General features: G+C 31.6%; 1 protein-coding gene across 4 annotated transcripts in view; it reads left to right on the forward strand.

Annotated features, from left to right (window-relative positions):
- LKRSDH (lysine ketoglutarate reductase/saccharopine dehydrogenase) overlaps window positions 1–13649 on the forward strand; it is a 94275-nt gene that overhangs the window by 37697 nt on the left and 42929 nt on the right. For 3 of the 4 annotated variants that reach the window (XM_085821152.1, XM_085821154.1, XM_085821153.1), the window contains exons 5-8: window positions 2074–2226; window positions 6550–6696; window positions 12472–12550; window positions 12692–12819. In XM_085821152.1, the coding sequence (XP_085677278.1) occupies window positions 2074–2226; window positions 6550–6696; window positions 12472–12550; window positions 12692–12819 (507 nt within the window). Of the gene's footprint in view, window positions 1–2073; window positions 2227–6549; window positions 6697–11261; window positions 11305–12471; window positions 12551–12691; window positions 12820–13649 lie in introns of those variants that run through there. The other variant, XM_085821155.1, reaches the window with a different exon arrangement.

Genomic DNA, 13649 nt, shown 5'->3' on the forward strand with positions numbered 1-13649 from the left:
AATAAGTTAACAATTTTTGATGCAGTTATTGCTATCACATAGCTAAGGCTGAAACTTAATTTAAGTAAATTAAGTAAGTTCAATAATAATTCTTAGCTGGAGAAAAGTCTGTGGTACTTTAAGTATGAATAGGTAAAGCATGGGGTCTCATTGAAATTATTTATGGGTTAAAAATTTTAATTGGAGAAAATGCTTATGCATGAATAAAGAAAAACACAGGTAAAGAAGCCTGTAGAATTTTATCAGTATAAAGCTGTTCTTGAAGCTATTGCTTAAAACAAGCTAGGTTCAAGAATACATAGATGCTGAAGATAAAACACGAAGAATGAAAATGAGATTATATAGGCTGTAATAAACAAATTTTATGGAACTATATCTTTATTCAGTGTTTGTCATATTATCCTAAGGAATGCCAAAGCAAATTAATAAAAAAAATGGTAGAAAATGCCATCTGAAAGAAAAATTGAACAATATTATGTAAATTTTATTTTAGATGCCATTTTAAACAGTAAATTGTATGTTTTTGTTAAAAACGTTGTGTAATTTTTAAAATATGTATATAACCTTTACATGAATTACAATTTTACAGGGGAAGTTTAGACTATCTGTGTGAGGTATGTCTGCATTAATTAGAATGACTATTCAATAATTTGATGTAAAAAGGAGTGTTCTTTATAATGTTAACATGTTTCAGAATTAAATGGTATAAAGCTTTTGGCTATAAGTTATAATACCCAGTAGTCATTCTGAGATAAATTAATTTGATGCAGTAGATGAATTTGATGATGTGCATCTAGTTTGCCACCTGGATGAAACTTCTCCAGCTGTTAGTATTTCTTGATAGTTTATCCGCAGGAATTTTTAAACTGCCAAATGTTAAAAATATGTGCCTTATTTTTACAGTCTGTATGTAGAAAAGCTAAAATTTAGACACAGAAATCTCTACATTGTTAGCTTTTTGTGGAATTTTTTATTCTGTGGTGTCAGTTTATTTTTTCTTCTATGATTGAAAATACATGCATATTTCATTTAGAAATTTAATTTTTGATAAATTTTAAGTAAACAAATTTGATGCTGTTTTGACAGTATTTAGGAAAATTAAATGGCTGTTGAAGATTTGATTATTATTTTTTTTTATATGTTATCCCAATTTTTGCAATAAGTCTAAAAGTCTATTCTGTTGCTTGTGAAAGAAATATTAGCTAGTGTCAGTAATATTTCTCCTTGAATATGTTAGATATTTGCATATAACTTTTGATATTGTAAGTTGCCTGTATTAACACATTAAGCCCCATTTGTATTCAAATTAACATTATGTATATTAATCTAACTGGCTACTTGTATTAGCTTAAATATTGTGACGTGCATTCAGATTTGCTTACGTAAGTTGTGAAAAAAAAATGCTTCATTCAAATATACACTCTGTTTGAATGAAGTAATAGTTTTAAGTTGTCCAGTGATATATAAAACTTTCGCAGACAAAAAAGAACTTTTGTCCAGATGGAACTTGTGAATACAAACTAAGTGTAGTTTAAAAAACTGATATAAATATATGCTTTAAAAATGTATGACATGACATTAGGAAACATTTATGATATGTAAATCAAAAGAATACTAGTAAAAAAGTGACCCCCCTTTTTTTTCCTTATATTGTGGCATTCAGTATGTTAAAATTACTTTATATTAGCTGTGGCACTATAATATAATGGAGGTAATAACACAAATGAAATCATTAAAATCTTGTTTTTGAAAGGTAAAAAAATTCATTTTTTAATCAGAACTATGGCAAAGAAATTCACTTTAATATCTGTCAAAAAGTAATGTGAATTTTTTTAAAACCCTTTTCTTCTTTTTTATTCTCTGTGATTGTTAGATCTTAAAGCCAGATTGGAATTTTATCATGAATATAGACCATTTGTTTTTAACAATCAAATAATTTCCTTTCTCAAAAGAGTTTTATTTCAGTGATCGCTTTTATTTTAAAGTTTATGTAAACCAGATAAACTGTGATGCTTAATGTTCAATTAGTTGGAATCATTATTAATATAATACTATGCTTAATTTTTGTTTTAGAATATACGATTAATTGATTATGAAAAACTGGTTGATGCCAAAGGTCAGCGTGTAGTAGCTTTTGGAAAATTTGCTGGAGTAGCTGGGACAGTGAACATTTTGCATGGTCTAGGCCTTCGGCTTTTGGCACTTGGCCATCACACACCTTTTATGGTAAGTTATGCAATAATTATATTTTTGATATGATTGCATTTTCTTCTTGTGTTTAAAAATTTTAACACTTAATGTATGAAATTTCTTAATCTATTTTCAAGCAGCATTTTCAAGCTCACGCTTGAAGGTATTGGTTTGTAATAGAAAGGCAAGTAATATTGTAAATTATATGTTGTTTATCAAACTTCTCAAATTTGCAATTTAGGTTCTTTCCTCCTCTTTTCTAGAAATTTAAAGTAAATAATTTTCTTGTAATTTTAAAACATAATCTTTCTTTTATTATTGTTGCATTTATTTTAAACAGTTATCCCTAATTTAATAAATTTCTGTATGTGAAAATGTATATGTACCTGCAAGACAAATTAAATTCTTTTTACTGAATAATTGACTGAAATGGAGAATAATGGCATCTAAGCATTTTGTAAATTCTTTGTTTTATTGACTGTTGTGTTACAACCATACATGTCTTCAAGAAAATGTGTTCTCGTAGGGCATTAAATAAGATGCGTATGTAGCAAAACTGATTTCCTCTTTGATGTTTTCCAGAACAAAACTTTTTATCATAATATAAGGAAAAATCGCATCACCCAAGGCATCCATAGGTTGTTGGTTATTTATATTCTAATTGTATCATTACGTGAATTTAAGGTCACTATGTTCACTTTGTTTCATAAATTTAAGGCCATTTCCTTCGCAGTACTGAATGCTGGATTGGTGTTCAACTGCACTCAGCAGTCAAGGGTACTTAGAGTATCTTAAAAAATGATTAGTCCCGAGATTTACAAGGAGGGCTTGCTGATTCAGTAACCAAATAAGCAAAGAAAATCTTAAGTTTGCCTCTTAAGGGAACAGAAAAACTTTGGAGAAAAGACCTTTCATCTCTAATAGCTCATGCGGTAAAATTGAACAGAATTCTATTAAGTTTTAATTTATTATTTGTAACAAACTAACATGTTCATTTAATCCATGCTGCATAAAAGATGGAAAGCAATCATTAGCATATTTAAGGTTTTGAAACACCCAAAGAGAGTATTACTACAACCATTAGCAAGTATATAAAATTAACATAAGAAAAGGCATTAAAATAAAACATATAACTTTAAAACAAAAATCTTTCACTTTATGTAACAAATTCGAAAATAAAATATAAAAATTCCAAAAGTTCAAAATTGCCTTGTTCTGAGCTTGTAATAGTTCTACACTCATGTCCATAAATTAAGGATAATTCGGAGTCACGCGGAAATCGAACTCTAAAATAAATATATGACCTGTAAAATCACTACACACATCTTCAAGAATCATATGCAAATTTCAGGAAGTAACCAGATGACACCGATGGTACGTCACTGTGACGAGAGTGTAAGAGAGTGATATATGAGGAATACAGGCAAAGAAGCAAAATTGTTCGCAGGCGCTTTATAAGCATTTCAGTGCAATAACCGAATAGTTATGACACAAAGGACACATTTGGATGATTTTTTACATGGTAGAATTATCGGCCGTCTGGAATGTGGACGTACCCAACTGGAAGTATCGGACGAACTTGGAATCCAGAGTGTCATCTCCAGGCTGTGGCAACGATTCCAAGATGATGGTAATGTGAGTAGACATTACAGCACAGGTCGCCCCAGAGTTACAACGCCGAATGAGGACTGGTATTTGGCAGTTACTGCCAAAAGAAACAGGCAGAGCACAGTCTCAGACCTGTCTCGTCAGCTCTCTTCAGCCACTGGTACGACAATTTCAAGGCAGATCGTGTACAGATGCTTAGGGCAGATTGGTCTATATGCTCGTAGACCTGTCAGATAAGTTCCACTTACTGCAACTCACTGTCGCCTGGAGTAGAGAGCGTGCATTGTGGACACCGCAACAGTGGGCTTGTGTGATGTTTTCCGACGAGTCCAGGTTTAGCTTGCAGTCTGATTCTCGCCGGACTTTCATATGGAGAGCTCCAGGTACTCGTTACCACCAAGAAAACATCATTGAACGACACCGTTACAGTGGTGCAGGAGTGCTCGTTTGGGGTGGAATTATTCTGGGTTCCAGAGCTGACCTGCATGTTCAAATTGGAACCATAAGAAGCCAAATCTATCAGGACGTCATTCTGGAACAACATGTACATTTGTTTCGGGGGGCCATGGGTGCGCAATTTGTGTTTATGGATGACAACGCCCATCCTCACCATGCAAACATCGTAAGCGAATGCCTTCAATCGGAGGATATCACCCGTATGGACTGGCCAGCATTCTCATTGGGCGTCTGGGAGACATACAATGTATTAACAATCATACCAACCATGTAATATTGGTTTTTTGTAAATAGGTTTTTTTTTTTTTTTTTTTTTTTTTTTTTGTAATTTGCTCCAGGGAGAGAAAATTGCTAATTTTTTTATAATATCAAACATATAGCATCTTTTTTTGCTCTTTACCTTTTGTTTCCTAAATAAGCTTTACAAATAAGTCAAATTTGTTTTGCTTCTAACTCTTCCTTTGCCTGATTTTGCATTATCCTTAATTTATGGACATGAGTGTAAATTAAGCTGTTAGTAACAGGAAAAGTTTTGCTGTTGGACGTTTAGTTTTCCATTTTCAGTCTGTATATCAACTGCATGCACTTTATTGGCTTTACCAGGGTACATCTATATAATCAATATTTGTGTGAAAAGTTATCTGCTAGGCAAGCTATAAACATAAAACTTCTACATTTAAGGTAAGGTGAACATTAGTCGAAAACTGCAAATCGATAGGAATATGGTTTATCCAAATCTAGAGTTGGCACCATATAAAATAGTCAAAACTGTGTAATCTCTGCTTATTGAAAAAATTTGGATATCGAAAAAAGGAGCTTAGGGGCTTTGAAGAAGCACTGCTAAAATGGTTTGCATTCAGCAAGGCTTCTCCAAGCCATAATCTGCCAAGGTCTGGACAAATGCTCCAGGAAAAGGCCATTGAATCTGTGTTACTGTTAACAAATTTAATAAATGTGTATAGTTATAATTAAATCATAATATGATTTTTTAAAATTGGATTTATTATTCATGTCTTTTGGTAGGTTACTTATTTGTTTCTTTGTTAATCATTCGTTTTTTGAGCATTTTGTGATATAATCTTATTGGATCAGATGTAGTGAACCAAACTTCAGGTCACTTGAAACTTGTTATAGTAAAGTTTGATTGTAGCTTCATTATGTTTCTATGTATATAGAGAGCATATTACTGCTTCCAAAGTATTAAATTCTTACGTACTGATCAAAAGCAAATTTCAGAGCATAGAAATTTCTTTGTTTATTTATTTCTGAAATATTTTTAAAAAAAATTGCATGTGTTCTGTTAATATGACGATGTTACTTTATTGAGTTAAATTTAAATATATAAGCTAAACAGCTTTGTATGATAAATTGGACTGAGATTATGAAAGCTTTGGTTTTGTAGTTAATTTCATATCAGATTATAAGGTAGGCTAAATGCTTTTAATTATTTGAGTATGCATATCTTTATTATTAATTTTGGCTTAAATATTTTGAAAAAGGTAATGCTTGTAATCGCATAAATATTTTGAAAAAGGCAACAGTTCTGGGCTGATGTAACTAGATGAGTAGTGGAGAATTTTCTGAATGTAATTATGTATGTTTTTAAGTTGGAAAGCTTTCCTCAGATGCATATGATTCTTAATTCATACTTGAAACTACATGATGGTTGATGGTATAAGCTAATACAATACTTAATTTAATTTTTCTTTGTTTCCTTATCCAAAGGTGTGTTGGGAGAAGAATAATGATCCCTGACATAGTGCATTATATTGTACAGGGCAATTATAGCATGTAATGACTGCTTTATCAGTTTTTGAGAATTGAGCTAAATTGTCACAATTTCTTGCTTTTCTATATGTGTATGTGATAGAGAAAAAGAGCATACTGTAGTATTCTGCATTACTTTATTTAGTACTAAATTGAAGCCTAGAAACATGTAGAACTTAAGACAATTTAGTGTGCAAAAATTTCATACTGTGACAGGATTATTTTCCTAACTGTGATTTATTGCTTTCACCACCTACAGTAATCTTCAATCTGTTAGCATTTGGATGTGAGAAGAAGGAGGGATTACCAACATATGAGTTGGCTGCTGAAGTAATTGCCTTTAGTAATACAGCTTAAGTGTAACCATTTTATGTATAGTTAAAAGGAAGGGGAAAAGTATTTGTATTTTTGGGAGATTTTGCCTTTTAATAGATAAAGTGCTTTAAAAATTGTATTAAATGTTGTAAAGTATTACACTATTTTAAAATGCTGTCTTGTTAAAAATATTTAGTGTCTAATTATCTTTAGCATGTAGGTCCTGCTCACAATTATAGAAATAGTGGAATGGCTAGACAAACTGTGCGAGATGCCGGATATGAAATATCATTGGGTATGATGCCTAGATCTATAGGGCCTTTAACTTTTGTTTTTACTGGATCTGGAAATGTCTCTCAAGTAAGTGATTTTTTATTTCACATGTATAATCTGAATATTTATTTGTTATTCCATATGTTGTGCTTTGTATTATGCATGTGCATAAATTAATTCAAAGGAGGATATTTAACATCTTAAGTCTAATTATAGGACAAAATACTTAGCTAATTTGTTACATAGGCATGAAACTTTATGCTTACATATTCCACTTGATAGAAGCTGATAAATGGAAACTAATGACCTTTCCAAATAATGTATTTTTTAAAATCAATTTTAAGTGGCTAAAGTTTGTTTTAAATAATTGAAATGTAACACTATTTAAGCAACAAATGTGTCCTGCATAATTGAACTTCTTAAAATTGTATTTCATGTTAACTTTTTATTGGGTATGCTGCATTTTACAGAAAAGTAATAAAATGTCAGTGTGAATCTGTAGAATTATCTGTTGATTATAATTCCTTACTTGTGAATGTGGAATCATTGATATTTAACCCGTCACCACCAAAAGAGGCATCTAAAATCATGGAACTTATTTTATTGGTAGTCTTTTTTAAAAAAGTTTGTTTGCTGAAAATAGGTTACAAAATGTAATTGTTTTTGAAAGTGGTTAAAATCACTTTGGGGAGAAAGATTTTTCTTTCCTATGTCTGTGTTATATTAAATTGATTTTGTGAAGATTCTAACTAAAAGCTTTTTAAATTATAAATATTAATAATCTTTACCACATTGTTCATGATTTTTGCATGGATCATTTATTTTTTTACTAAAAACATATGAAATTCAAATTATTTATAGCAATCACCATTTATGGCAGGCTAGCCCCTGATTGTTTTTGTAAAAGAAGACATAACTTCTATTTTGTTCTCACATTTTGAAAAAAATATTAATATTTGAGACTGTATTTTCAGAATTACAGGATCAAGAAAAGTCACAATACGCAACTTTCAGAATGGATAAATTATGATCTAACATGAAAATTTAGAAGTGGATTTAAGTTTTTTTCACATGCTGTATCTATAATTTGTATCTCTTTATAATCTAACCAAACAGTATTGTCCATTTAAACTTCTATTGGAATACTAATTCAGAAGTCAAACAACAAAAATCAGCGTTATACCTACAAAATTTTCACAGGACTAGTTTCGATGGTTTTACCGAACCATCATCTTCAGCTGCAAAACCGCAAATGAACAAGATAGGAAATAATGATTAGATAAGATAAGAAAGCCTGGACAAGAATAAGCAAGTGGTGCCATCTGTTGGCGAAACCAGAACTAAAACATAATTTCTCTAAAAGCCGAAGGCAAATTTGGATTGGAATTAGGATCGTTAACTAGAACAGAAAGATTTTTATGAATGTGAAATGCCTCTAGAAAATCCAGTTCTCCAATGGAAGATGTTTTTTGAATAATTTTGGCAGCAGAAAAATTGAAAGTGTGATTTTCGGACCAACAATGTTGAGCAACAGAAGACTTCTGTGTTTCCTTTTTTCTAACATAAGCCTCATGTTCTTTGACGTGAAATTTTAAGGCTCTCTTAGTTTGGCCAATGTAAATTAAACCACACTGGCAAGGAATCTTATAAATACCCCAGGAATTCATATCCGGAATGGGGTCCTTGAGTATAGAAGTTGGAATTTTATTGATGGGAGAATAAACAACCCGAAAGTTAAACTTCTGCAAAATATGTGCAACTTTATAGCTAATTGATGGAAAGAAGGGAATGACAACAGAATTTTTATAATCTCCTAAAATAAGAGTGTGGCTTTTAGTGTGTTCAGATGAGAATTTTTTAACTGCTTGATTAATAATGTTGGGTGAAAAGCCCCTGTCAATAGCTATTGCTTTTAAATAATTTAGTTCTTCATCAAGGGCTAGTTTGGAGGAGCAAACTTGAAGAGCACGGAAAACATAGGAATAAAATGAAGCTAACTTTTGTTTAGTCGGATGACATGATTTAAAGTGTGGTGGAAGGCAAACCGATGAAGGTTTACGGTAAACTGTAGTACTGAAGTTGGATGTGTTACGTGTGACCAGAATGTCGAGAAACTGAAGAGAATTGCAAGTCTCAAGTTCAAAAGTGAACTGAATAGCAGGATCAATAGAATTCATTGTTGAAAGAACTTTATTTAAATCATCTTTATTACCTTCAAACAGGGTAAAAGTATCGTCTACGTAGCGGAACCATGCCGGGAAGTTTAAAGTTTCAAACAATTTTGATTCATAATAATGCATGTAGATATCAGCCAGGATGGGACTGAGGGGGCTTCCCATGGCTAATCCCTCAGTTTGTTTGTAATATTTATTTTGGAAAACAAAATGTGTTTGTTTCAAACAGAGTTGAGTGAGAGAAATTAGCTCCTCAATTTCGATGCAAGAGAAATGAAATTCGCGAAGTCTGGTTTCTAGACATCTTAATGCACCCTCTATGTCTAATGTCTAGAAACCAGACTTCGCGAATTTCATTTCTCTTGCATCGAAATTGAGGAGCTAATTTCTCTCACTCAACTCTGTTTGAAACAAACACATTTTGTTTTCCAAAATAAATATTACAAACAAACTGAGGGATTAGCCATGGGAAGCCCCCTCAGTCCCATCCTGGCTGATATCTACATGCATTATTATGAATCAAAATTGTTTGAAACTTTAAACTTCCCGGCATGGTTCCGCTACGTAGACGATACTTTTACCCTGTTTGAAGGTAATAAAGATGATTTAAATTAATTTTTTTCAACAATGAATTCTATTGATCCTGCTATTCAGTTCACTTATTATTAAATTATTAAATTTTTATATGACCAGAATGTCGAGAAACAGAAGAGACTTGCAATTCTCTTCCGTTTCTCGACATTCTGGTCACACGTAACACATCCATTTTCAGTACTACGGTTTACCGTTAACCTTCATCGGTTTGCCTTCCACCACACTTCAAATCATGTCAGCCGACTAAACAAAAGTTAGCTTCCTTTTATTCCTATGTTTTCTGTGCTCTTCAAGTTTGCTCCTCCAAACTTAACCCTTGATGAAGAACTAAATCGGTTTGCCTTCCACCACACTTTAAATCATGTCATCCGACTAAACAAAAGTTAGCTTCATTTTATTCCTATGTTTTCCGTGCTCTTCAAGTTTGCTCCTCCAAATTAGCCCTTGATGAAGAACTAAATTATTTAAAAGCAATAGCTATTGACAGGGGCTTTTCACCCAACATTATTAATCAAGCAGTTAAAAAATTCTCATCTGAACACACTAAAAGCCACACTCTTATTTTAGGAGATTATAAAAATTCTGTTGTCATTCCCTTCTTTCCATCAATTAGCTATAAAGTTGCACATATTTTGCAGAAATTTAACTTTCGGGTTGTTTATTCTCCCATCAATAAAATTCCAACTTCTATACTCAAGGACCCCATTCCGGATATGAATTCCTGGGGTATTTATAAGATTTCTTGCCAGTGTGGTTTAATTTACATTGGCCAAACTAAGAGAGCCTTAAAATTTCGCGTCAAAGAACATGAGGCTTATGTTAGAAAAAAGGAAACACAGAAGTCTTCTGTTGCTCAACATTGTTGGTCCGAAAATCACACTTTCAATTTTTCTGCTGCCAAAATTATTCAAAAAACATCTTCCATTGGAGAACTGGATTTTCTAGAGGCATTTCACATTCATAAAAATCTTTCTGTTCTAGTTAACGATCCTAATTCCAATCCAAATTTGCCTTCGGCTTTTAGAGAAATTATGTTTTAGTTCTGGTTTCGCCAACAGATGGCGCCACTTGCTTATTCTTGTCCAGGCTTTCTTATCTTATCTAATCATTATTTCTTATCTTGTTCATTTGCGGTTTTGCAGCTGAAGATGATGGTTCGGTAAAACCATCGAAACTAGTCCTGTGAAAATTTTGTAGGTATAATGCTGATTTTTGTTGTTTGACTTCTGAATTAGTATTTATTCGGCGTGTTATTGTGTCTTAATTCTATTGGAATGATAGGTGACATCTTTGCAAACTTCATATTCAGTGGGATTTCAAAGCCATTGAAATAATGTTGCCTTTCATGTCTTCATTCCCCCCCCCCTTGAAATTTTACATAATTTTAAAACATAGGGTTTTGATATTCAGGTTGGTAACAAATAAGGTGACTGTTTTTATAATTTTAGGTCTGAAATTTTTCCCATTGATTTATCTTTTCTTACATGAACTCCATTTTATGTACGCTTAACTAGCCAGAATTTTCACATATCTGGAATTTGGAATTTTTGAGTTTTTATACCGTTGTACCTATTAACTAATGTATTATTTAGTACAAATAAGTAATTTTTATTATTATATTGTTACTCCAAAGCATATAGAGTTAGATTTTGAATTCTTGTTATTAAAGAATACAAATCTCATCATTTATATCTGGTGTATGCATCCAAAAACTCTAGATTTTATAATCTGTTCAAAATGTGTATCTGTGATACTTACCAGGTTTATGGCACTAAGAAGGAAAATATAATTGTTGCTTAAAACTTCATTCATGATTTCCTTGCTTTTTGAGAAATGTGCATTTTATCTTCACCCATACGTTTAATTTTTTTTATAATTTTATAGAATTCGGGAAAATTTGTTAAGGCATTGGTCATATGCTGCCCTTGTAAGTACCTATGAGTATATTTTATTGCATTATTTCAAACAGCACATACTGTTCATTAGTTATATGTGGCATAGATCTAAGTTTGGCATTTAAGTTATCTTGACACTTGAAGATGGCTGTAGCGGGTGTAACGACGCCGAACTTCCGTGATGGAAAAACTCAGACATGTTGTCCTTTTTTTATATTTATTTTATAACTTAACATAGACTTTCTTGGTTAATTAAAAAGTAACTTTACAGCATTATTACAGAAGGTGAAATACTTTCCCGATGCATGATGCATCTTATTTGCTCAGCATATGTTCGGTGAAAAAAAGCTGTCATTGCCCCGTGTGTCAATCCTCGTTTTGAATCATTCCACACACAGCAGAATTATTAAATTGGAATTTAATTACATACAGATAATTTAATACTTAATTTTCTTTTACAATTTCACATTTGTAATTTTGTTTTCATGCATTTAGTTATAAATTTAGTGTTTTGCATGTTTCATTTATTTCTATTAATGTGATATTCTTTATATCAATACATATTAAGAATTAGTATATTAATTACATAGCCTCAAAATTTGAGTCATTATATTAAAATGCTGATTTTATATGAATTTTTTTGTAAAAGTAGGCTTAACAGCTGAAAATGCATGGGCCGGTGGCAGCATTCCATTTAGGGGGATTCGGTCCCATTGCTGTGTTTCATTCTACATGTGCTGGTCTCAAAGGGCTAAAAAAAAAAAAAATAAATGCATACTAAAATTATTGACATTTAAATTCACCATTTAAGATGCTTCATCAAAAAACCTGATACAACAATTATTTAACTAATACCTGTAGACTAACATGCCAAGAGAATAAATGTTAAGAAAAGTAAAAGTTTTAACTTGCTTTTCTACCTGTCAGGTCAATATTTAGGCAGCAAAAAAGGACAAATTGTATAAGTATTGACTTGAATCTAATGATATACTACACTAAAAGTAGTTAAGGGGTTGTGTTATATATATATATATATTAAAAAAATGGTTTTTATAAGTATAACTATGTATGTGCTTTTAAGTTTCACATAATTCGAGAAAAAAATGCAATTTCATTAAACGGTTGTCTGCTTTTGCTAGATTAGTACAATATGTTTATCAGTCATGCACAGCTGTTTTTTTAATTTGTTTCTATCATAGGGTGCTCAGGAAGTATTCCAGGAACTACCCTATGAATATGTCAATCCTACAGATTTGCCTCAAGTTGCAGAGCATGGATGTAAGTTTTTAAGCTAGTTATAAGAAAACATTTAAAAGAAGGAATGGAATTGCTGTTTCTTATATGAATTTATTTCATGCAGTTATTGTAGTCAAAATAATTAATTATTAATGTACTTAATTTCTAATTTTGCTATTTTAGCTATGAATAAAGTTTATGGTGCTGTAGTTAGCAGAGATGATCATATTCGAAGAAAAGAAGGGGGAGGCTTTGATGCAGAAGAATTTGAATTATATCCTGAACGTTATTACTCAAATTTTGCTAAAACGGTTTGTATTTGTGCTTTATAAATGAAACAGATTTTATAAATACGATTATAAAATTTTGTAATACAGTAAATGTTCCTCATATTAAGAAAAATTATAAAGTAAAAATTAAGGGGGTAGGATAGTTGAGCAAGGGCTCCTTTTATTGCACAGAGAACATCTAGTTACTAATGATTTCCAGCTATGTTTTTTAGCGTATCTTCAGTTATAGTAAAGCATACCTTATACTTCCCATCAAAGTTTTAATATTAAAAAACTATCACATACACTTGATTTTTAACATAAGCTCATTAAATGTTGAGAGATGATCTCAGGTTATCCTGATGGCCATAGTATTGGTTCTTCTCTGCTTATCCATTGGTTAGAGAACATTTTCTGCAAGAACTAATAGGCACATAAACACTTCAGTGTAAGTGCAGTGGAAGATTATCTATAGTCAAAATATATATATCTGTTATGTCCAGGTAAACACCTGTTGAATTATTGGATTCAAGCAGTGTTCTGCATTAGCCTGCATCAAGCATTTACTTCCAAGATATCCCGGTATTTCTTTAGTACATTGTTTTTTTTAACGCCTAATTATAAAAGTTATGTTTATGTTTTCATTTTTTTGAAGTAAGAATGGCATGAACGTGTTCCAGATTTTGCAAGAATATTAAGAATTAATATATTAATTAGGTAGCCTCAAAATTTGAGGTCATTATATTAAAATGCTGATTTTATATGAATTTTTTTGTAAAAGTAGCCGGTGGCAGCATTCCATTTAAGAGGATTTGGTCCCATCGCTGTGTTTCATTCTCCGCGCATTGGTCTGAAGGGGCTTAAAAAAAAAA

The sequence above is a fragment of the Stegodyphus dumicola genome, chromosome 7 (assembly GCF_044657685.1).
Source record: "Stegodyphus dumicola isolate Sdum_Otavi_A_Nest chromosome 7, ASM4465768v1".
Lineage (NCBI taxonomy): Eukaryota > Metazoa > Arthropoda > Arachnida > Araneae > Eresidae > Stegodyphus > Stegodyphus dumicola.